This window comes from Thrips palmi, unplaced genomic scaffold (assembly GCF_012932325.1).
Source record: "Thrips palmi isolate BJ-2018 unplaced genomic scaffold, TpBJ-2018v1 HiC_scaffold_5, whole genome shotgun sequence".
In the NCBI taxonomy this organism is placed as follows: domain Eukaryota; kingdom Metazoa; phylum Arthropoda; class Insecta; order Thysanoptera; family Thripidae; genus Thrips; species Thrips palmi.
This window is the reverse complement of record NW_023144632.1, coordinates 12,453,872-12,475,834: the sequence shown is the minus strand read 5'-3', so window position 1 is coordinate 12,475,834 and position 21,963 is coordinate 12,453,872. Positions and strand designations below refer to the sequence as shown.

The 21,963-nt window shown below is 48.6% G+C and overlaps 5 protein-coding genes across 5 annotated transcripts; 2 read left to right on the top strand and 3 right to left on the bottom strand.

Moving 5' to 3' along the window:
• Positions 1-635: 635 nt before the first annotated feature.
• Positions 636-5,399, bottom strand: LOC117650250 (ER membrane protein complex subunit 1). The gene is made up of 15 exons (XM_034393513.1): positions 5,229-5,399; positions 4,701-4,810; positions 4,445-4,631; positions 4,224-4,367; positions 3,811-4,135; positions 3,498-3,690; positions 3,230-3,346; positions 2,534-2,712; positions 2,302-2,448; positions 1,949-2,227; positions 1,674-1,869; positions 1,398-1,595; positions 1,191-1,316; positions 870-1,103; positions 636-796 (listed from the first exon to the last, which is right to left on the bottom strand). The coding sequence occupies exons 1-15, from the start codon at positions 5,342-5,344 to the stop codon at positions 636-638; spliced, it is 2,712 nt and encodes a 903-aa protein (XP_034249404.1). The 5' UTR covers positions 5,345-5,399.
• A 53-nt stretch (positions 5,400-5,452) lies between these two features.
• LOC117650252 (leukocyte receptor cluster member 1) lies at positions 5,453-6,976 on the top strand. The gene is made up of 3 exons (XM_034393515.1): positions 5,453-5,617; positions 5,803-5,902; positions 5,982-6,976. Exons 1-3 carry the CDS (start codon positions 5,595-5,597, stop codon positions 6,915-6,917), a joined length of 1,059 nt encoding a protein of 352 aa, XP_034249406.1. The 5' UTR covers positions 5,453-5,594; the 3' UTR covers positions 6,918-6,976.
• A 75-nt stretch (positions 6,977-7,051) lies between these two features.
• Positions 7,052-8,075, bottom strand: LOC117651181 (endocuticle structural glycoprotein SgAbd-9-like). The gene is made up of 3 exons (XM_034394989.1): positions 7,948-8,075; positions 7,553-7,748; positions 7,052-7,436 (listed from the first exon to the last, which is right to left on the bottom strand). Exons 1-3 carry the CDS (start codon positions 8,073-8,075, stop codon positions 7,251-7,253), a joined length of 510 nt encoding a protein of 169 aa, XP_034250880.1. The 3' UTR covers positions 7,052-7,250.
• A 1,503-nt stretch (positions 8,076-9,578) lies between these two features.
• Positions 9,579-14,472, bottom strand: LOC117650849 (DNA cross-link repair 1A protein-like). The gene is made up of 12 exons (XM_034394459.1): positions 14,350-14,472; positions 13,557-14,071; positions 13,231-13,473; positions 12,149-13,149; positions 11,929-12,067; positions 11,688-11,828; positions 11,490-11,601; positions 11,269-11,406; positions 11,061-11,185; positions 10,805-10,980; positions 10,567-10,711; positions 9,579-10,477 (listed from the first exon to the last, which is right to left on the bottom strand). Exons 2-12 carry the CDS (start codon positions 14,044-14,046, stop codon positions 10,275-10,277), a joined length of 2,913 nt encoding a protein of 970 aa, XP_034250350.1. The 5' UTR covers positions 14,047-14,071; positions 14,350-14,472; the 3' UTR covers positions 9,579-10,274.
• Positions 14,473-17,212: 2,740 nt separating this feature from the next.
• LOC117650897 (opsin-3) lies at positions 17,213-19,111 on the top strand. The gene is made up of 7 exons (XM_034394539.1): positions 17,213-17,505; positions 17,589-17,768; positions 17,842-18,057; positions 18,125-18,258; positions 18,333-18,666; positions 18,760-18,861; positions 18,966-19,111. The coding sequence occupies exons 1-7, from the start codon at positions 17,426-17,428 to the stop codon at positions 19,078-19,080; spliced, it is 1,161 nt and encodes a 386-aa protein (XP_034250430.1). The 5' UTR covers positions 17,213-17,425; the 3' UTR covers positions 19,081-19,111.
• The last annotated feature ends 2,852 nt before the right edge of the window (positions 19,112-21,963 follow it).

Genomic DNA, 21,963 nt, shown 5'->3' with positions numbered 1-21,963 from the left:
AAACAAACTCATTGCTCAAGGTAAAATGTACACACACATGGTCTGAGAAGCTATGAGAACAAACTCCAACAAGACTAGATAAAAAAGCTTAACAAGTTGTTAAAAAAAGGAAAAAAGAAATTATGTTAGGACAAACTTCCTTGCATTCTTCAATCAAGAGGTAATACTCTACTACAAATGTATCTCACATGGACTTACAATACTACTTTTTTCCTACTTTTACTGGCAAAACAAATACATGTGAGCCTTGGTTACTGTGTTTTTTTTTTTTCAAGAAAATGAATGAGATAAGAGGGACAATGGTAATTTAAACAAAATACAGTAGAAACAAGGTACGGAATCATCTCTTTTTTCTGATTGGCTTTAGCATACAGAAAATGGAACAAAAGCAGCAAGCACAGTGTGGTTACAACTGAACATTGACAGGACAGTATTAATCTGGAACATTTCTCGATTAATAAAAAGACGAACAAGGATGTATTGACTTAAAAAATTAACTAGAAAGAAAACTTGAGCGTCTTGAAAATACCTGACAGATACAAGAGGGTTGTAAGAGCTATCACAGACCCAATTCATTGATTGTTGTGAATTAATGTTATTACTTAATAACCTAGTAATAAACTAATATGACATCATTATTTCCATGCTTGCTTCAGAGCTTTGCGTGAGGCTAATCGTTTTGTTGTGTAAGATGCTAAGCCAAGTCCAACTAAAACCATTGAGATGAGGAACGGATCGAAATCTTCTTTTAACACATCAAAGGTTTTGGAAGGTGCTACTCTGGTGTAGAATAAATCTGGAAAAAAAAAAAAGTTAAAATAAGTCAACAGGTTTGATTCAATTTTACACTTTACGAGACTGCTGCTCACCTAATCCATACACAAGCACAAGAGATGTACTTTCCAACCCACTTGGGGCTGCATGAATCCCATTTATTTGTGGTAGTGATTTATTATAGTTTATGATAGATTCTGTTGGGATAGGCAATTCGGGCATGTAAGGGATCACACCTTCTTCTCGCATCTCAGGTGTTACTGTAACTGGTCTACGGGGATCCACAAACATCCATGGTAACTCAAGAACAGCACCACTCGCAAGGCCAACTGCAGAAAAAACAAGAACCAAGTAAATAAACAAAGGCAATTTCAAGAAAACATTTGATATAAAGACCACTGTGAAGAAGGCTTTACCAAGAAGGTGCCGACTGGTGATGCCCTTTTCTGTAACAGTTGGTGTCATGGACTGAACCATAGCAGGGAGAATGTAAGACTGGCGTTCAACTAACGGATTCACAGGTGAAAGAAGAGAGGAGAAGGCTAGACAAAAACAGAAACATGACACACACTGGAAATATTATTGAAATTGAAAGTTGACTCATTCAGGCTGAGCACACTTACCCCCTGAGTTGCTCTGGGTTTTTCCTTCATACAGTTCAATCGCAGTGATTTCAGTGCGTCTCCACTTTTCACTAAAGTAGGTATAAACAACCCAATTCTCAGTGTGGACTAGATGTATGGGTTCACGAGCCCTCTTATGAGAGATAGAGAAAATTACAGCTCCTGACACAGCATCCAGGAGATATACATTGAGAACATCTGCCAAATTTAGAGTGTATTATTTACGTGACATTAATATTTCAAAGCAGAGAGACAGTGAATTAATCTCATACATACACTTATGCAAAGGGTCAGTTCCTTGAGTAACAACAGCAATGAGATTGGGGTTGACATATTTGTAGAGAACACTACGATCACCTAAAACACGGCCCTGTGAGTGTACTCGTTCTTGAGGGCTCTTTCCAACAATATTCACCAATGTTTGGGTCTCTGGGTTGAAAACCACATCCCACACTTTAGAAGCCACTAGCCTCTGAAAATTATGACAATGTCAGTAGAAAGACATAAGACTAAAAAAATTGGAAGTCAATGCAAAAATTACATTTGATTACCTCTCCAGTTGATTGGGCCAGTGTGTACCCATTCATAATTCCCGTATCAGTATTTGCCACATACATGTAAGTGGAGGCAGCAAAGGAGTCAGCCAGTGAGATTGCCGTTTGAGGCTCTATGTAAACTTTTTCTTCAGAATCAAGTAATAAAATGGGTCGCAGTGACTCTTCATCCATAACGGAAAGAAGCATAGCTTGAAGAACACGATAACCAAGATTCTTCTTCAAACCCACTCCTGTGATAGGGTCGAAGGTATAGAGGACACTTTCATTTGAAACCTGAATAATGAGGTAATTAACTAAGTTAATGTTTTGCAGTCAGAAATAGAAAATAACAATACAAAGAAACCTACTTTATCCTTCAGTAACAAAGAACATTGAGCTGGATATGGTCCATGCCTAGTAGTCCTTTGAACAAAGAGTTGCATGGAACTTGTGTCAACATTCGTCAACATCTTCTGCCATACTATTTCTCCATTTAAATTGTCCAATCCAAACAACTGTGTAGTAAAGATTGAAAGTACATAAGAGAAATGCTTTTCAGAATTTTTAAAAGAATAGAAACAGTTCATGTGAAACTTATACCTTTCCTGCTTTTGTTGCAACAACAATCATTTTATGGAGGCCAAAATCATCTCGCACTAAATCTGTTCTCTGACCAGCTGGCTGAATAGGATCGCTTATTCCAAACACAGTCTGCAGAAGCTGCTGGAACTGCAAGGTTTGGCTAACCAGTCGTCTTCCAAACATTCCTAATAATCCAGCTGTAACCAATTAAAACTTTTGAGACCATCAAACAAAAGAAACTGCACCACACAAGCAAACAACTGATTCAGCAGTTCATGCCAGCTCAAATCATTAAGAAAAATCACAGCCATACACAAATACACATTCTAAGCTTCATTGTCTGATAAAAACAAAACTTTCAGTTGAAAAATACAATAGAAATCACTGACCAAAAACTGTAAATACAGAACAAGCATTTAATGCACAAACTTTTCTTACAGTGTATGTGATGGAGCACAGCACATTAGGCACAGTAGTGCGCAAAAATATACAATACACAGCAAACTAAACTAAAACACATTCACACTGAAGTAAAACAACACTGCAACACTTTAAAACTCACCAACGACAGCAAAATCCTCTGAGCAGCACAAGCCAAAAAATGAGAACTATGTCACACAACTACTTATAGGAATTCATAGAATTGCCTTGTATTCTCTTCACCTTGCACCAGTTCACATTTATTTTATATTGTAACATAATGATGGTTCTTACCTTCCTTATTGTCAAACTCCTTTTCTATGGCAGCATCTTTGTCAGACACTGGGAGGTCCATCATTTCAACAACTGATATAGATGCCAAGGACTCTTCTCGAACCCAAAGTTGTTTACCTAAAAAATTAAAAGGAAGTAAGTTACAGACATAAGTTTCCACAAGAAAAGGAAAATCTGTAATGGAATGTCAAGCCACATCTCATGGTCAGGTGAATTACTGATGTGGTAAACTTCAGCAACTTCCAAAAAGCATCAGCTCAGCACTAACCAGAAGAATGTAGAAGAGCGATTGATTCTTCTTCGGTATGCACAAGGAGGCGACATAATGATAGATCGTTGCGTGACCCACAAATAACATCTTCCAGTTGAGGAAGACTGGCAGAAATGGTGAATGGAAATGCACTACTGGATTCTTCAATTTTTTTACCAGACATGCAGTCAGTGGTTACAACTTCGAGCACCTAGTTCAACAAAACACAAAAAGTTTATGTTGAGTAAAATTATCAAAAGGACAAAAAAAAAAAAAAAAAAAAAAAAAAAAAAAGGTTAAACTGTATTTCCACAAGAAAACAATGATTCACCTTATTTTTTAAAATAAGCTGTACAACAGACACAGCTTCATGGTTTGGATCAGAGAGAACCCAGTGGGCAGAATAGGGCATCAATTTGCACTTAACAATTGACTGTCCCTGCTCAGGCAAGAGAACAACTTGGTGAGACTGTTCTGACCCATTCTCTGCAAAGTCTAGGAACACTCCAGGCTTTTCTCCAGATTTCACTGACCGAATGTTGACAATTTGTTGGTGTAATTCCAAGGTAAATGCTTTGGCATCTTTTTGAGAAAATCTCACACTGTGAATCTCTTTTCCAGAATAGCAAATAACGAGGTCTCTTGAAATAACACACCTAAAATAGCACAGCCGTACATTAATTGCTTTAAAACAGGATTGGAAAAGAATGGAAATATTTGTACTCAATCTCCTAATGAACTCACTTGCTTTTGTGCGCCCATGGTGCATTGTGTTGCCACTTTCCAGTCTGAGAGCCAGATCGTAAACTGAACTGGTTGACAACAAAATCAACACCATTGTTTACAGAAACTGCATACAATTTATCAGTTGAAATAGCCCAGATTACTCTGCAACAAAGATAATTAGATTAAAAACTACAAGTAACTATAAATAAAACACAATTTATCCTGTCCTACAAACTAACTTGTCAAGATTCAGTTCTCCAGGTAAAGGCCACTCAAATCCAAGAGCTCCATTGATTGTATCAAAGGCTCTGACAAGAGGTTTGGAGCCCCCAGAAACTACAACAGCTTCACTACCACTCGACGGCGAAAGGTAAAGAATCTTCCCAAGTGGCTCTTTCTCAAGAATTTGTCGCCATAAAATATTGCCTAAAACACACACAATGTGAGTTAATAATGAGCTAACTTTGCTGCAGAAACAATATGAAAACAACTCACCCGTCTTTAAGTTGAGAGCCGCAACGACATTGGATTCTGTGGCAACTATGCCACGTTTCCCAGAAGCATCACCATAAGCAAACTTCAAAGCCCCTATGTAGCTCTGATGCCTGTAACAGAATAGCAAATTGTTAAAAAGAAGTGACATACTCGTCCAGATAAAAGTAGGTTCATGGAAAGACAAAAATCCTCCCCAGCTTGTTTGACATACACGACCACGATGTTTAGAGTTTGCTAAATGAAAAGAAGAAAGAGCAGAAAGATTTCAGAGCTTTTCCATTTAAATTAACATAATTAGATTCTGGTCTACAATGATGATGATTCTTGAAACTCTTGTGATCAATTAATATTAGAAACTTAAAAATAAACGATAATTTTAGAAATGCTGAGAAGACGTATAGGCCTAAGCAAATTAAATATTTCATTTATTTTGGAACTAAACACAGAAGAAAAACCGGTCGCCCTAACCTCAAATTGAGCTTTTCCGCGCATTTTCGACTAAGCTAAGACAAATGGATGAATTCTTACCAGTCGAATTTGCCAACCTGATCTTCATAAATACAATTAGACCCTGTGATGATACCCAAAAATATGAAGAACACTTGCAGAGGCAAAACAAACATTATGCGGCCTTTTGTCATCATGATGACGGCTGCTACTGCTAGGAGTAGGACGCGGCGGAGATGAACCTCAGGGAAGTCGGATGCGGATATACGCACTTCTTGCACTCAATCTCTGCCTCAAACGTATGAGAATCTTGCTTGAGAATGAGAAATTGAGAGGACAGTTCTTGAGTTCGACAACAACAACAGACTTGACATTAGACTTAGACAAGAATCTTTTACCTGAATTCCTTCCAGCAGAGAACCTAGGAAGTAGAATTGTTCTTCCACAATGAATATCCTTCCGAAAAAGAGGTAAGCACTTCCTTGCGGTTTCTAACACCTCAATGGCGCATTAATACGTAACCCTTAGTTTGTTGGTTTGTTCTTATAATGTATTCAAACTATGACTCTGATCAAAACATGTCAGAGCAAATTAATATATTTAAGCCTTGATTCCAAATACTGGTTGTTTTTCTATGGTATTTTTCCTTTTCTAGGTGGCATGTTCGAACCAAGGACAACATTGCTCGGGTTCGACGAGATGAAGCGCAGGCTGCAGAGGAAGAAAAAGAAAGAGAAAGAAAAATTAAGCTTGCGGTATGTTTAAAATTATACCAGTCCGTGAGTAAATTTAGGATTTTCTCATAAAAAAGTCTTTCATTTTGATTTTGTTTAGGAGAAGGAGGCTCGGCGAGATTTGATGCGTATTCAGGCTCGTGCTAAGTATGGAACCAAAGAGATAAACAAAGAAGAAGATGAACCAGAAGAAAAGAATACCGGAGCTCCATCAAGGCTAGAACACATTAATTTCTTTGCTGAGGAAGAGGCAGGTTTGGTCTCAAGCACAGCTGTGAACAAAGATCATGAGGAAGAAAAGAAACAAGAAAAAGAGAAGTATGAAAAACAAATTGGTTATCTTACATATTTGGGACAGGACACTAATGAAGCCACTGGAAATGTGTCGTGGTATAACAAGTGCCCGGACAGAGAGGAGGTTCCCAATGAAGAAACTGGATTGAAACACAAAATGATGTCCGACCCTTTAAATTCATTCAGAAAATTCTGTGCTAGTAGCTTTAGTAAGAAAAGCACCCCTGCAATAGTGTCTGCAAAGTCTTCTACTTCTGGCCAAGATTCCAAAAGACATGCAGAAAAATCATTGTCACCAGAAAGGCAAAGGAAAAGTCATCTTTCAAAGCAAAAGCGTGAAAAATCCTACTCACCAGAGGAAAGTCGAGAGAAAAGGAAGAAAAATAAAGACACTAAACACAAAAAGGAGAAAAAACGAAAATCTAGTCATTCTATTAAATCAAAATATGACAGTGATTCTGACGAGTGTTCAACTGGTAGACATGCTGATGCAGAATCCAGTGAAGATGAAGACAAGGCTGAGAAGAGAAGAAAGCTCGAAAAGCTACGAGCAGAGAGATTACGGCGTGAAAAGGAGGAAAAGAAAAAAGCTGACAAACTCATGGCCAAAGTTCACGGTGTTGCATATATAGATGATGATGAGAAACCACAACCAAAACCTGTCATGAAACAACGATATAATTCTCAGTTTAACCCGAATCTAGCTAAACAGAACTATGAGGATCAGAGATATAGATTTTAAATGTTTTTTCATTTGATTGTAATTTAACTAAGAGAAAAAAAAAGGGTACTTGCAAGATATCTAGAATCGTCTTTCTTGTATTTTCCTAATTTCCTCTAGACCAAATTTGTATTTGTCTAATCGGTGTACCATGTAGAAAATATATTTATTAATTGTTGATCAATTATGTTCTTAATTCTGATTAGGAAGAAAGAAAATTAACACAACACAGTAGTAGCAAGTTCACTCTTCATTCTCGTTTTTGTTTATTATCATTAAAACAAATTAACAACAGAGTCGCGTTAGGGCAACAATCAATCTGATAGAAAAACAAACAGAATAGCGCACACAATCCTAGAGCAGCGCAGACCCTGAAGGGGCGGATGCTAGCGCACCGAGGGCTTGTGGTGCGATGGCGTTGGGCAGTGGTGGCGGCAGAGGCAGTGGTGGACCCACCGCCAGGCCTTGCTGCCCTCCCTGGCCAGCGGGGAACCCGGCGTCGTTGTAAAGGTTGGGGGGCTCAGCCCGGGCCTGCTCCACCTGCAGCAAGAAGGCGTGAGATGTAGAGTGAGATGAAGCAAGCGCCTGCGGGCTGCAGGGTAGGCAACACGGATCCCGCTGCGTGGTGGTGTTGCCTACCCACCGGGCTGATTTACCTGTCTCCGCACCGCCTCGAGGATGGCAGGGTGGATGTGCGCGCCTGTCGGCTGGAATCCGTACTCGTCCGCCACGTACTTGACTTGCACCTGCCCCTCCGGACTGGGGTACGAGTAGCTGCCCTGCACCGCTATGGCTCTGGACGCCGTCAGCTCGCCCACAGCCTCCTGGGCCGTCCCGTCGGCAGCGGCGTAGCTGCAACGCCATGGCAATGCCCAGGTCAAGTCTCAGATGTACAGGTGCGCAGCCGGGTGATTCAGAAGATCACTTTGTCGCTGTCTCTCTCGCACCCTATCGAAGAGCCTCATCAAAGCGAGAGAGACAGAGCGACGAATCGACTCCTCTGAATCGCTCGACAGGGCGAGCCAGCTCCATCCATCGACCAATGACTTACCTCCAGCGGTACTGGCCGTCCGGAGCTTGCTCGAAGTGCTGCTGCAGGATGGGGACGAAGGCCGGGGCAGGGCCCCCGAGAGAGCCGCCTGGCCCCGGCACCGAGGCCGTGAAGGGCGCTGGCGCCATGGGGGCGGCCCCCGTGCCGGGGCCAGGGCCCGACGGCGCGGAAGGCCCCTGCAGTCCCTGCAGTCCCTGCGGCCTTGCAACAGCACCCCGCAACGAGACGGCGCCCAAAAGAGCTGCCAACTATCACCAGACATACATCGGGCATTAAGAACACGGCGCGGTTTCTTCTGGCATTTCACTCGGCACGTGGCCGTCACACAAACACACACAACACTCGTGCACACACCCAGACCGTATCCATGGCGCAGGTGCGGGGAAGTGCCAGGGTCTTCGGCACTCGGTGCTCCGCGCTCCGCCTCGCCTCCAAGCCACTGCCAGCTTCTGGGTGCCGCGCCGCGCTTTATACCAATTGGCGCCGCCTTCCGCCCCTTTCGGCCCTTTTGGCTGCATCGCCGCCATCGCCGTGCTCCCCTCCAAGGACTCCAAGGGGCCGTAATCCCGATTCCGCCCGCAGTCCGCCGCAGTGCCAGCGCGCCAGATAAGTTTGTCTTTCTCCTGCCGCTGCTGCGCGGTGCGCCACGGTGCGCCGCGACCTGGGCAGCAGGTGGCCCACGCTCCTTCATTCAAGTCGCCAAAAGTCAATAGTGGAACGGCGCAGATTGAAGATAGCGGGATGAGACTGGCGAAACAGTGCCGCCACTGCACTTGGTTCAGCGTGGAACGCGCCGCTGCTGGTTGATTTGAAATGATTTATTATGGATGTGTATAGAAGGGAAATTCAAAATGTGTCCGTCAAATTTTTTTCGTTTCAATTCGTTTTTTACCAGTGCTTTAGAGTCAAACGATATGAAACGGGTGTTGTTTCGGTACCAGGTGGTCCAGAAACCCCGCGACAAAATGATTGCAGGTTACACGCCTGCAGCCGTGCATGCGGGCTTTGGACGACAAAGGGATTTGGCCTGGAAAATGGAGAAGCCTCTCCCTGGTTCAACCACTGCTCTCACCGGCCCCCGCCAATGTGTCTCCGGCAAGGTGCAGACAGGCAACCCGCAAAGCCCCGCTCTGTGATTGGCTAGTGGGCAGCGACGGCACTTCCCCAGGCTCCAGCAGTCATGCGCTGCGGGTTGCATTGTGTTGCACAATCAAGGCCAGACTTCCGAATGATACAGAGCGAGACTCGAGGCGAGGGGTCGTGGCTGGCGATCGGTATCTATGTGGGCCTGGCTGGGCTTGGCGGGGCCGCTGGGCCTGGCGCCGGGCTAGCCGCCGTCACTCCGTCACCGTCTTCCGGATGGTGACAAAGGGGCGGCTCCGATCAAGATGACGGCCGTGGCGGCGGCAGAGGTGGAGGCGCGGGCACGCGACAAACACTGCTAAACGGGACGGGGCCCTGCAGGCCCTGGCTCGCCTAGAGTGCCCAGACAGCCTGTCCTGGAGGGCAGGGCTCTCCCGTCGCTCATGTCAAGGAGGCCAGGAGGTGGCGTCCTCACAACTTTCAACAGGTCAGCTAGCGTCGTCGCGACGACTTTAAGTGGTTAAATGGCCAAGGAACAAAACCACACCTCTCTTTTGTTTTCTTTATTTAAAAACAAAAAAAAAATTACATAGAAAAGAAACACAATTTCAGAGGGAATAACCAACAAAGGCTTCATCTGTAGCACAGATTGCACAGAACCAATAGCAGTGTGACTTTGGTACATGATGCTTATTGGTCAGTATTTGGTCAGCGCTTTCAAGGGAATCATGAAGCTTTATCATGTTGTAAAAGATATAAAAGTAAAATAATGTCCCACAAATTACAAATGTCTCATCAAAATAAACAAAATGTATCAAATAAACGAGTATAAAATATGTATGACACAAACAAACCATATATATCAGTCTTAAAATCGCATTAGTTTTGAGAAAATACAGGTCATGTTTGTAAATACCTTTAGTAGCAAAGACACTGCAGTGTTGAAAGTGCACAAACATGGCATGTGAGGCACATTTGTACACTTGAACACCAAAGCATACTGACTGAGACACAGTATAATTACATTGAGCTAAAGCCTCATACCTTCATGAGATGAAGGGTGCTGAAGATCTTTAACAGTAATGAAGTAATGAAGAAGTGAGACATAGTAAAGTTACATTGAGCTACAGCCTCATACCTTCATGAGATGAAGGGTGCTGAAGATCTATAACAATAATACAATTAAGAAGCCTACAATACAGAATAATGTTTGCAAGGCTGACAGTTAAAACTTATTACTAGAATCACTTTTTTGTTGCATTGGTGAAATACTGTAATACTTTGGCTTGGCCATTGTTATCATTATCACTAGATAACCACTTAGAAAAAAGTTTCTTGTACTCTGCACTCTTACTCACGTTTACAGTAACCTGAATATCATAAGGCCTTACAAATCTCACAAACCGCCGAAGCTCTGAGAAACTACTGTGCTCGCTATAAGGTACACCTGGAGACAAAAACAAAATATTCATCAAATTAAAGTGAAGTTTTTCCATAATATTGATATTATTATCATATTTAAATCAGGGAGCTTACCATAAATTGTAACTTTGCCTTGAGAGCTTTTCTGGAAATCACTTGGTTTTCCATTTATGCTTTTAGATGTTGTCCAGCCTGTAGGCCTAAATCCTACAATATGTGAAAATTTATTACAATATTTACTGTAATATTGGTGCAGTGCCTGAAAAAGTTATAATAAAAAGGGGTCAAACGTGTTATAAGCATTTGCTCCACAATACGTCATTTACAAGGTCAAGTCGATTTCCAACAATACCTCCATAGTAATATCCCTCATTGCTAAAACATGAACCTGAGCAGCAAGCGGTTCAGTGGTGAGTCTATCTAAAAGTACCTTGTCTTCCAAACAATTATAAATTTTTCTCTTTTCCCCGGAGCACCAAATTTTGCAATTCAGAGCTTCAGCTATGCCTATGAACACCTTTTCTTTGCCTGATGAGGGAATGATGTTTCAGTAAGACACAAAAAAAAACTCTCAATGCTTTAACAAAACACACAGTAAAAAATCTCACCAATTGTATAAGTCCCACAAACAATAAGAGTTGCTTTATTTTTGGAAAGATGGCTTCTTACTGTTTCTATGACCTTCTCCACAACATCTTCTTGATATGGAAAATCATATGATGGGTCACAGTACCTAAAAAAAGCCAAATAAAATATACCAACACATTAAGTACGGTAGGAAAGGTCTACTGATATAAAGAAACTTCTGTAACATACGTAGTATCCAGGTATAACTTATCCACTCGTCTGAGATGTGCGTTTTCCTCCATACGAGGGTGTGCTCTAAAGTCACCAACATGTAGAAATACTCTTCCGTCCAACAGACGAAATAAAAACATGACTGCACCAGGACAGCTGAAAGTTTAAATATTTAAGAAAATAAATACCTTATTACAAAAATGTATTTTATGCAACTTCTTATGTATTACAAGACTTACTGATTGGCATCGTACACTTCAACTTCAACACCACAAACGACACGGGGTTCTCCAATTTTAAGAATATTTAGGTACTTTTTGTCAACTTTGAGCTGGAGATTAACTAAATTTGCTAAAATGAAAGAAAATTAGTTAGAGAAAAAAGGGTCTGCTATTAAAACGTCTTGAGAGTTACTAGATAAATATAAATCTGTTTACCAGTTATTTGACTGCAGAATATTGGAAGGTTAAAATTTTTTTTGAGACCCATAAAGTGGTCAGAATGAAAATGGCTCAAAAAGTAAACTTTTACACCAGCAATCACTCCGTAATTGAATGCATCTACCACAAAAGGTGTATCTATGAAAATTACAGAGACAAAAAAAGAGGTTATTTCATAATACTAACAGGTTTGAACATCACTTCAAGAAAAATACTGGTGCTACGTATGAAACACTACCTGGTATTTTCTTGTACCCCGGCACTTTTTTGTTGGCTGCATTGTAATTTGTATTGTCAGGAACCAGAGTCCATGATGAGCGTGAGGCCTTAGAAACAACCATTGGCACTGGTGTGGGTGCGGACCGGGTTGAGCTTCCCTGAGGTAAACAACAACAATGATTATTATAACTATACTGATTTCCTTTGACGTAAGTCTAAGCATATATAAAACTACTCACAGAGGAATCAGATCTCTTGGAACAGGCAGACTTCAGCAGCGTAAAAGCGTTGACTACTTTGCCTGGCTGTTCACAACTACCTCTGCTTGATGTAGAAGCACTAAAATCTCCACTGGCTGTGTCTTTCATTGAGTTCATCTCATTAATGTTTTCTTCAGATGAAGTTATGGTAATTTGGTTACAATTTTGCAACAGTAAACTTTTTCTTTCAAATGAATCTGTTGTGAGGGCCTGCTCTGGTAGTTGGCGCTTCAAGCCCATGTCTCCCATTGTAGCAAAAAACTTTTCTTCTTGCTTTTTATTTGGGTCCAAATCTGAGTCTCTTGAAATTTGACTATTATTCACACAGCATTCAATGCTCATTAAGTGGCTACATTCACATAGTGATACTTCAATTTTCTGAACTGTGGTACTTGATCTTCCTTTGATTTGAATAGCCTCCCACCCACTACTGTTGACTGCTAGTGTGACTGAGAGAGGGTTTTGGGCCATGGCCTTTCTTTTGTCCACACCAATAGCTTTGATAATGAGAGAACAATTTGCTTGTAACACTTCACTGGGTTCATGAACCGGCGTACAACTCTCTGAGCATGCCATCTGGTTACTGACAAGGTTTTGGTCACTTTCCTTTGATGTATCATAATGGATAACAACATTTGCATTTGTGGCAGAGGAGACTTTAGCATTTTCATCAAGACTATTCTGTGATTCAGGTTCATCTTTAATCCTCAAGGATGAGTTGCCAACAACAGCACAATGCTCATGGCTGAATTCCCCTGCTTTGTCTGGATCTGGACTTAAAACTAGATCACTGCACCACAAGGAAGGCTGCACTAATTCTGAATCCTGTGAGTTTTGCTGCTCGGCTTCATCTGGTTCTTTATTGTCGGAATTAGGAGAAATACTTTCCTGCTCTTTAGGAACACTAGCAACTTTGTGCTCCATGTTGCAATTAGTATTCTGATTCAGCAACTGTTCATTTTTTTCGTCAGATGAACTTGCTGTAGAAGTAATTACTTTATTAAGTCAAGTATTGTGCATAAATCGGAAAACAAATTTACAGCGAACCTAAAGTAACTTACTTTTGGGTGTCTCTGATGCCTTCCTCTTGGTAGCTTGTGATGCTATTGGTGACTTTGCAAGTCGTTTTTTCCCAGATGAGTTTCTCAATGGAGTTGAGTTCTTTGGCTTAGCCTTCTGTGGTGTAAAAATTACATCTGGCTCAATGTATTCTTCAGATACTCGAAAAGCAGCTAGTTTATCATGATTAAAATCTCTATAATGGAACATATTGGAATTCAGACAGAGGTTTCCATCAGGACACTCTGAAATCCAATAAAACATACAGCTGAATAAGAAAACAGAAAATGTTCAAAACAAAACTAACAGATGGACATAACAACAGTACCTTTGCTTTCACGCGAAACACTGCAAGTAGCTGTGTGTGTTGCCGCAGATATTTTAAGAATGTTCAGAGGAACTTGACAGATAGGACAAAAATTTGAAGAAGGGCCTGAAGAATGCATTGAAGATTTGCGTGGGGTTATTTTATCCTCATCAACCAGTTCAGAATCACTCTTCACTCTAATTCTTGGCCTTTCTGTCTGAACTGTGTTGCCTTCCTTTACTTTAGTTTTGGATCGTGTCTTGCATGATGCAGCAACAACATCACTAGAATTGTCTCTCTCTGCAACGGCGGATGTCTTCCTTATTTTGTCTTCAAATGACAGGTTTTTGGAACAAGTCCCGTTTTGCGACCTTTTAGACCGCAAAGTCCTTCGAGGTTTGAAATCATCTTCTTCACTTCCATAGTCATTATTTTCTACGTCATTTGATGATTCATCCACCAGGACGCTTTTATCTGTACTGTTTCTGTTGGTATTACTTTTCTTTCCCATCTTTCATACAGGCATGACCAGCTGCCTGAAACAAAATCATAGAACACGTATGAACAAAAGTGAACAAGGCAAACTTGACATTCTGTGACAATGGAAGAACTCAACAAATAAGGATGAAAACACGAGTAAAACAAACTCATTTCTGACAGAAACTAAAGTGAAGCATCACAAAATACAGAAGAGAGATGCAATAGAGGCATTCGTAGTGCAAGGTGCATTTAACCTATATCAAGACACCCCTGGCTCAGAATGAATAAAGAGTAAGGCGAGCGACAGCAAAAATCTCCCACAAATGCATCTTACAGTGGTCCAGGCCTCCTCGAAGATCACTGAGATATATATCGTGAAATGTTTGTCACAAAATGCAAGTACAGAATGCAGCGACACAAAGCGGCGGGCGGCGGGGGCGGGAAAAACCAAATGACACAAAAGACAAAGGACAATCACAAAACAATCGAGAGAGCGAAGGACTCCTTGGCGCGAAATCCAAAAAGGGTGGCAACGGCCGTCAGCTCAGCTGCTCTGCTGGCTCTGCTATCAACGGCTCCCAGTTTTGTTTTTGTCTATAGTCGACGCCGCTGAGTGACGATCGCGAACTCTAAACTCCAGGCCACGGACTTTGGGTGCACGTGCTCCTTCCGAAAGCAACCAAGCTCGCACTGAAACCCAGGAGCTGGGGCTGCCGGCAAGGGCAAAAGTGACATCGGAGGGAGGGCCTTCAATTTCTCTCCTAGTTTGCACTTTTCGGCAGGCTCTCTGAGTTTGGTTCAAGCCTGCAGAAGAAAAACAACTAAATATCATGCTTCATGCCCTGCTGTAACCGAGAGCGTAGAGTTGCCGCGACTCTGCACCCCTGAGAACCGGAGTTCGAACCGCAATCTGTCCATTTCCCAAAAGGCCTTCCCAGCGCCGTTTGGGCCGTTGGTTCATGGTTGGCCCCGACGACGAAGCAGTCCTGGTGGCGCGTTCCGTCCCCCGACTCGACCCGAGTCCGCGATCTGGCGACCGCGTCGCAGGTGGACTTCCCTACGTGACTGCAGTTGTGGGTGGGGATGGGGGGTGCCGAGAGCCCATGCCAGCATCGGTTGTTTTCGCACGCCGTCCCTCGCCTTTTGGCCTGAAAGATGGTGGCAGCTAGTTTTGTTGCTCAGCACACACACACACACACACACATTCGGCCGTATCCTTTTCAGGCACGCTTGTGTTGCGCTGGAAAGGTGAGGCATCCTCTCTGGCAGGAGAGCCGGGCGGGGCATGGCGGGGCATGGCGGGGCATGGCGGGGCATGGCGTAGCACTCGGCCCAATCACTGTCAGCAGCGGCATTAAATTCCCCCCGAGAAGTGCCGTAACGCCGAAGGTGGAAACGGCGCCCCTAAACTATCTGCAGCGACAGCGAGTCTGTCGGGGTGGAGGCAGGAGGCAGGCAGGAGGCAGGCAGGAGGCAGGCAGGAGGCAGGCAGGAGGCAGGCAGCGCAGCGGCGAGGCGGGCGTGGATTACGGAGGAGGGGCGGAGAGGAGGAACCAGGGACGAAAAAAGGGGAGAAAGTGCAGAAATCAGCTCGGCTGGGCTCGGCTCGGGGGAAGCCATGGGATAATGCCATCAGGAGTAACCCTGTTACAGCCGCCATGCTGTTACCGCCATCGAGGAAACACAAGCAACGCAAGCAACAAAAGCGGCCGCGGCCGTTACGTTGTTGCGATCGCGCCTCGCGCCTCGCTCAAGGCCTCGCTCGCCGAGGGTGAGGCAGACGCAAGACGCAACGCGGGGTTCCGGCGGGTGTGCCCTGCAGGCTGATTCGCTTCGCTCTGGTCCTCTCGCAGGCGACTCGCAGGGGTTTGCGAGGGACGGCGGCGGAACGCTGAGCGGAAACAGTCCAGGGAGCTGCGCAAGGGCAGACGTCGCCAGTACAGGGGCAGGGGCTGCGAGCTGTTCTGAGAAAGGACGCGTTCAGGCAACCGCGCGGGACGAAAAGCCATTCGGAAGCATATCGTCCCCACACAAACTGCGAACCAGCGGCCGTATCATTTCACTCCAAAGTCCGTGTCCGCGTGATGGAGCCGAGTCGGAATGGTTGTTTTCGTTTTCGTTGAAACACTGCATCTAGATGGCACTTTTGTGGTGTGATCGTGTCTGTGGCGGCGCCTGCGACCTTGGCGAGGTGTGGCGGGTGTGGCACAGACCAGTTTGGGCCAGCCGCGGCCAGCCTGCAGGAATCTACGGGGGCAGGCGCGGAGACGGCCCTTGAGGACGAGCTCCTGGTACGGCCGCCCTGCCGCGCCCCGCCGCGCCCTGCCGCCAAATCAGGCTGTCAGGCGGGATGACGGTAAGGCCTTCTGACGCGGGGAAGCCAGCCACGGGCTTGCGGCAACATCGAGCGACGCCGAGCGACACCGAGCGACACCGCGCCTCGCACCGCGCCACAGCTGCGCTGCCAGAACGTCAGCACTTCAGAGTGCCGCACACTGGCGCGCCTTCCCCATTTTATCCTGACTGAAATCTCCCTTTCCAGCGATGTCACAAGCAGTGCCCGTTGCGAGGCAGTGCGGTCCTGCAGGACTATCACCCGGCGACAGGGTATGCCACCCCAGCGTCCTTCATGATGACGCCCGCGCTGTCTGTGTGTGTCTGTGCCGCCCACGGGGCCCGGCCGGCCGGCCCGGCCAGCCCGTTTGCTGCTCCTGCATTGGAAGCTGTCCATCTCCTTGCGGCGGTACAGCCGCCCCCTCCCCCTCCCCCACCTCCCCTCTGCCCACCGGACCTTTTACCCGGACCTCGTCTCTCTCTGTGCCCTTCTATTTCACCTGCGCCCCGCCACCCCGCCAACTGCAGACTGATTCCGAGCTGGTCTCTCTCTGTCGCGCGCTGTTGGGGTGCACCGCCTGGGTGTGAGCGAGACAGACCGACGAGACAGCCGAGCCCCGCGCAGCCCCGCGCCCCCTCAGTCAAGCGGATTGTGGCGATGTTCGCCCTAATTGACGGAGAGCTACCGTGGGGCGTCGCCGTCGTGGAGGCCTTCCCCCAGAAGCTTCCCCCGCCGGCCCCACCAGCCCCGCCGGCCCCGCCAGCCCCGCCGGCCCCGTCAGCCCCGACTGCAGCGAACGGCCCGGCCCCGTCAGCCCCGACTGCAGCGAACGGCCCGGCCTCCTCGGCCAGTCTGGCGGGCACAGCCAGGGGGCAACAGGGCGACAGGGCGTTTGAACAGCGGCCAGCCAGAGGCCAGCCAGAGGCCCAGAGGCAAGGGCCGCGGCGGGCCATCCTGGACAGGGCGACGGGGACGGCCAGAGGGCCCCGGAAATGCACTCCAGGACCTGGACGCCGTGGCGCCCTCGTTGCTTAAGTTGACTGCGGACACCGCGGAGTGTTGGCACACCACCACCATGCGTCTCTTGAACGGCTCCTCCAGCGCCGAGGCAGGGCTGCTTGCCTTCCTGCCCGAGCCCATGGCCAGGACGGACACGTGAGTAACGTGCATGGTGCAAAGCAGTTTTGGCTTGGGCTTGGCTTCACTCGCGTTGAAATTCGTAACCTGGCCGCTGACAGGGGAGGCAAGCAGATGCTGGGATGGAACCACCCGCCGGAGCACATGGGCATGGTGCACGAGCACTGGAGGCAGTACGAGGCCATGAGCATCTACTGGCATCTCGGACTCGCCATGGTCTACACCTTCCTCATGTTCAGCTCACTCATCGGCAACGGGCTCGTGGCGTACGCCTTCTTCACGTGAGTAAGCTTTCGGACACCGGTCCTGCGTGCGCGCGTGCGAGGGAGAGAGTGAGGGAGTGTGCTGCCGCAGGTGCAAGGCCCTGCGCACGCCGTCCAACATCCTGATCGTGAACCAGGTGGGCATGGACATGATGATGTTCGTCAACATCCCGTGGCTCATCGTCAACTCCGTGGCGGGCCACATCGTGGGCTGGGAGACGGGCTGCGACGTGTACGCCTTCTTCGGCGCGGTGGGCGGCATGGGCTCGGCCATGAACAACGCCATCATCGCCTTCGACAGATACAGGTGGGTGTAGGAGTGTGGAGTGGAGGCCAGCCGACGGCCCCGTCCTTGAAGAATCCGTTTGCTGCAGGACGATCGCGTTCCCCATCGACGGCAGGATGTCCGGCAAGCAGACCACGGCCCTGGCCATCTTCGCCTGGCTCTGGGCCCTGCCGTTCTCCATCCTGCCGATGGTGCAGGTCCTGGGCGGCAAATTCGTCCCAGGTAAGTGGCGCGGCCTGGCCTGGCGCGTAAGCGACAGTCTGTCAGCACTGCCGTTTGCCTTTGTCGCGTTGCAGAGGGCTTCCTCACGTCCTGCTCCTTCGACTTCCTCACGGACGGCGACGAGACGCGTTTCTTCATGGCCACCATCTTCACGTGGGCCTACGCCATCCCCGTCACGCTCATCTCCATCTTCTACTCCAAGCTGTTCGGCAAGGTGCGCGAGCACTCGGCCATGCTGGCGGCGCAGGCCAAGAAGATGAACATGAAGAGCCTGCAGAGCAACGCGGACGCCGACAAGGAGTCTGCCGAGATCAAGATCGCCAAGATCGCCTTCACCATCTTCTTCCTCTTCATCGTGGCCTGGACGCCCTACGCCGTGGTGGCGTTCGTCGGCGCCTTTGGGGACCGGTACGGCACGAAGCGCGCGGCACGGAGTCGGCGTCCTTTTGAGAGTAACCACTTCCCCGTCTCTGAGTCCCTCGTGTCCTTGGTCCGTTCCAGATCGCTGTTGAGCCCCGTGACCACCATGCTGCCCGCCATCGCCGCCAAGGTGGTGTCCTGCATCGACCCTTGGATCTACGCGCTCAACCACCCCCGATTCAGGTGAGTGCCGCGCGGTGCCGCGGGAGTGCTCAGCGAGAGTGCCGTGGCATGGCCGTGGCATGGCCGTGCGGACCTCGGACTAACAGACTCGCAATGCTCCCCAGGGCGGAGATCGAGAAGATGGTGCCGTGCCTCAAGGGGCAACCGAAGAAGCCCAAATCCGATGCGGCCAGCGACAGCAAGTCCGTGGCCACGGAGGCGACGGGAGACGCCTCGTAGGGCCCCGCCGCCCCGCCGCGGCTCCGGTGGCGAGGGACGCACGGGGTAGCGACGGCGTGCGGCGCGGCCTCTGGGGTCCGGAGTATGGCGGCGAGCGTGCTGCCAGTGCTGCCGTCTGCTGGACGGATGGCGGGCGCGGCACGCGGCTCGGCCTGGCTCGGCCTGGCCTGGCTCAAGCGCTGCTCCGCTCCGACAACAGGTTCCTGGAAGGGTGTCCACCTCCTGGCCGTCTCCGCCTCGGTCTCCGCCCCCGTGCGCATCTCATGTCACGTGTCTCGCCCCCGCGCCGCCAGGCCGCAAGCTGACCTCGGCACGCTCCAACGCTCTGGACGTCTCAGAAGACGGTGCACGGACTGCGACCCTGCCCGGAACAAAACCTCCCCCGCGTCACCTCACGCTACGTTCTCCTCCAAACTGCAAACACTAAATTTGCGGGGGAACTTCGAGAAGTACCGCGGCGATGACCTACAAGGGCTACAGCGCGCTCGTAGCTGTGCCCGGGGCTATGTACCTTCCGTAAACCGATCTAGTTTCTGACTGGTTCACCCGCAGACAGGAATTTCACCTTTCACCCTCTCGTGTGCCAACCCTGAAGCAAATTAAACGAATGCCACCCGCGGGGCAGGTTTGCCGCTCTGTGTCTTGGGTGGGCCGGGGGCTGTCTAGCGCGCCCACTCGTTCCGTTCCACTCCGAGTCTGTCTGCCCCTTCCCCCTTCCGCACTTGGATCTCAAACACACTATCAGTTTGTTTCTGGGCGAGTTCTTCTGTAACCTACAATCGGTGCTACTAGGCTCACAGCGCGATGACTTTTGTACTTCAGTCCTAGGTCTTTGTGAAGCGATTTTCTTTCGAATCTCATGATTTGCTGTTTTAGAATCATCAGCAGTGTACGAAGCAAGGCACTTTTTTGCAATTTTGCAGCCCTTCAAGTCCCTCGACAAGCCTCTCCGAAAATACTCCCCCGCCCGAGCTTTACCCAGGTTTATAATTGCACTTATATGTGCTCATAAAAAGCAAAAAAAAAAAAAATACTTTTTTTTACTCTGAAAGTTATTACGAGAAAAATTTGTGGGGCGACTGTGCTTTTAGAGCGCTGAGTGGCTGGTGGATGCCGGTGGACTCCGTGCTGTGCTGTCCCCCAGACCGCGGTCTGGAGTGCAACCCGGAGTTCGGTGGCTTCCGTGGGCCACCTGTCGGAAGCAGTCGTTTTGTTTCGATAAATCCCAATTAGAACAAAACAAAAAAAACTTTCTAAATAAACTGCTGGAGTGGGATGTGCACTGCGCTCCCAAACCCGCGCTGCATCAAACCACGTGGCTCTTGGTTCTTTTGGCCGCGCCGTTCTCGTTTTGGCGCGGGCCGCTGGCTGTGCTGCCTGTGCTGCCTGCCGATGGTGGAATCCGCTGTCCATTAGTGCGACGTGCTTGGGTGGCCAGCGCTAGCCAGCGCTAGCCAGAGCATGCTGCTGTTGCGTGAAAGCAGTAATTTAACTTCGTTTCCATCTCTTCCTTTTTTTTTGTACGCTTGTCAAAATTTTCATCTGACCGCTGGTCAACGGGCGTTTTGTAAGTGAAACAACGCCTACGTTGCGGTGCGCCTGGGGTCAGCCCGAGGCCACCGCGCGAGTCCCTGGCCCTGCTAGTCAGGCGTCGTCCGGCGTCGTCCGGCGTCGTCGCGGACCTCCCACCGTCTCGTCAGGCTGTTCCGGCAGCTCCGAAGGACGGCCTGCCATCGGCACGCGACGCGCCACCACGCGTCCTCGCCCCAAGCCGACTGGGGCCACTCGGGACCCGCGACTGGGGCCACTCGGGACCCGCCTGGCAACGCCACTTTTTCTGACTCGATCTCTGTCGACAACTTTGCGCTGAATATGGCTGACGATTTCTGAATCATTCCTGTTAGAACAATAGACATCCACCAAAAATAAATTTGAACTGAGCATGTTGTTCTGGACTTTGATTTCGCCCCTCACGAAGACAGCCTCCCGGGAGACAAGCCGGGCGAGCGCCTGGGAGGTAGGCACGCCGAAGACGCGTGCGTCTCGCCGTGGAGTGGCTGCCTACCCGCCGGGCGCTCGGCAAAACGGACAAGTTTCTCCCTCCCCCTCACCCTTCACCCTTGGCCCTCGTGCCGGGTACGAGTTATCGGACGGCGCCCTCCTGGTAAAAGGGCCGACTCAGCTTCCAGTGGCGGAGGAGGGGGAGGGGAATTCTCTGGGAGACTTATTCCGCCCGCAGCTATGGGCCAAACCACTAACAGTCGCCTGCCAAAACTGTATCGGTCTGGAGCGCGGCTACTTCGCTGCCCCAATGCCTCCGCCGCCCGAGGCGGGGCGGGGCGGGGCGGGGTGAGGCGGGGTGAGGCGGGGCGAGGCGGGACTCTGGCACACTGGCAGTGCGACACTCGGGGACATTTGGCGTCCCTGATTTGGCAAGCCTGGCCAGCGGGCCCTCTAGGCGGCCCGGCCCTCCTCCGCTCCGATGCATCACCGGCCGTACCTGCTGCCGCCCTGCCATGTCGTCATCTCCCACCCCCACCCCCCTGCGCCGCCTCCGCCCCGCACCCAGGACACGCCCGGACATTTGTATTCAAAGCACCTTCGCAGCATGTCCGCCGCGCAGCCCGGCCCAGCCCGGCCTTTCAACGCGATGCCCCGACATAATGTTGAAGTCAAGCCTCGCAGCGGCGCGGCGACGCGGCGGCGCGGCGTACCAGCAGTGTGCACTGCGTGGGTGGCGACGGTGCTTTCCTCTCTGTGCCTCACTGTGCCGCTCACTGCGCGCCTCTCTGTGCCTCACTGTTTCGTGGTTCTACTTAGCGCACGCGTTAGTTGTCCTATTTCCGGTGACGAGGCGACGACAAAGCGCTCTGCCGTCTGCAG

Excerpts from the sequence above, each read along its gene's own strand:
- LOC117650250 (XM_034393513.1), bottom strand. The coding sequence starts at position 5,344 with ATGATGACAAAAGGCCGCATAATGTTTGTTTTGCCTCTGCAAGTGTTC. Across the intron at positions 4,368-4,444 it reads GGAGAACTGAATCTTGACAA|AGTAATCTGGGCTATTTCAA; the intron begins GTTAGTTTGTAG and ends TCTTTGTTGCAG. Across the intron at positions 1,870-1,948 it reads TGGCCCAATCAACTGGAGAG|AGGCTAGTGGCTTCTAAAGT; the intron begins GTAATCAAATGT and ends CATAATTTTCAG.
- LOC117650252 (XM_034393515.1), top strand. The coding sequence starts at position 5,595 with ATGAATATCCTTCCGAAAAAGAG. Across the intron at positions 5,618-5,802 it reads AATATCCTTCCGAAAAAGAG|GTGGCATGTTCGAACCAAGG; the intron begins GTAAGCACTTCC and ends TTCCTTTTCTAG. Across the intron at positions 5,903-5,981 it reads AAAGAAAAATTAAGCTTGCG|GAGAAGGAGGCTCGGCGAGA; the intron begins GTATGTTTAAAA and ends GATTTTGTTTAG.
- LOC117651181 (XM_034394989.1), bottom strand. The coding sequence starts at position 8,075 with ATGGCGCCAGCGCCCTTCACGGCCTCGGTGCCGGGGCCAGGCGGCTCT. Across the intron at positions 7,749-7,947 it reads GACGGCCAGTACCGCTGGAG|CTACGCCGCTGCCGACGGGA; the intron begins GTAAGTCATTGG and ends ATGGCGTTGCAG. Across the intron at positions 7,437-7,552 it reads TCGAGGCGGTGCGGAGACAG|GTGGAGCAGGCCCGGGCTGA; the intron begins GTAAATCAGCCC and ends TTCTTGCTGCAG.
- LOC117650849 (XM_034394459.1), bottom strand. The coding sequence starts at position 14,046 with ATGGGAAAGAAAAGTAATACCAACAGAAACAGTACAGATAAAAGCGTC. Across the intron at positions 12,068-12,148 it reads CCAAGAGATCTGATTCCTCT|GGAAGCTCAACCCGGTCCGC; the intron begins GTGAGTAGTTTT and ends TGTTTACCTCAG. Across the intron at positions 11,829-11,928 it reads GGGGTACAAGAAAATACCAG|ATACACCTTTTGTGGTAGAT; the intron begins GTAGTGTTTCAT and ends TAATTTTCATAG.
- LOC117650897 (XM_034394539.1), top strand. The coding sequence starts at position 17,426 with ATGCGTCTCTTGAACGGCTCCTCCAGCGCCGAGGCAGGGCTGCTTGCC. Across the intron at positions 17,506-17,588 it reads CCCATGGCCAGGACGGACAC|GGGAGGCAAGCAGATGCTGG; the intron begins GTGAGTAACGTG and ends GGCCGCTGACAG. Across the intron at positions 17,769-17,841 it reads GTGGCGTACGCCTTCTTCAC|GTGCAAGGCCCTGCGCACGC; the intron begins GTGAGTAAGCTT and ends GTGCTGCCGCAG.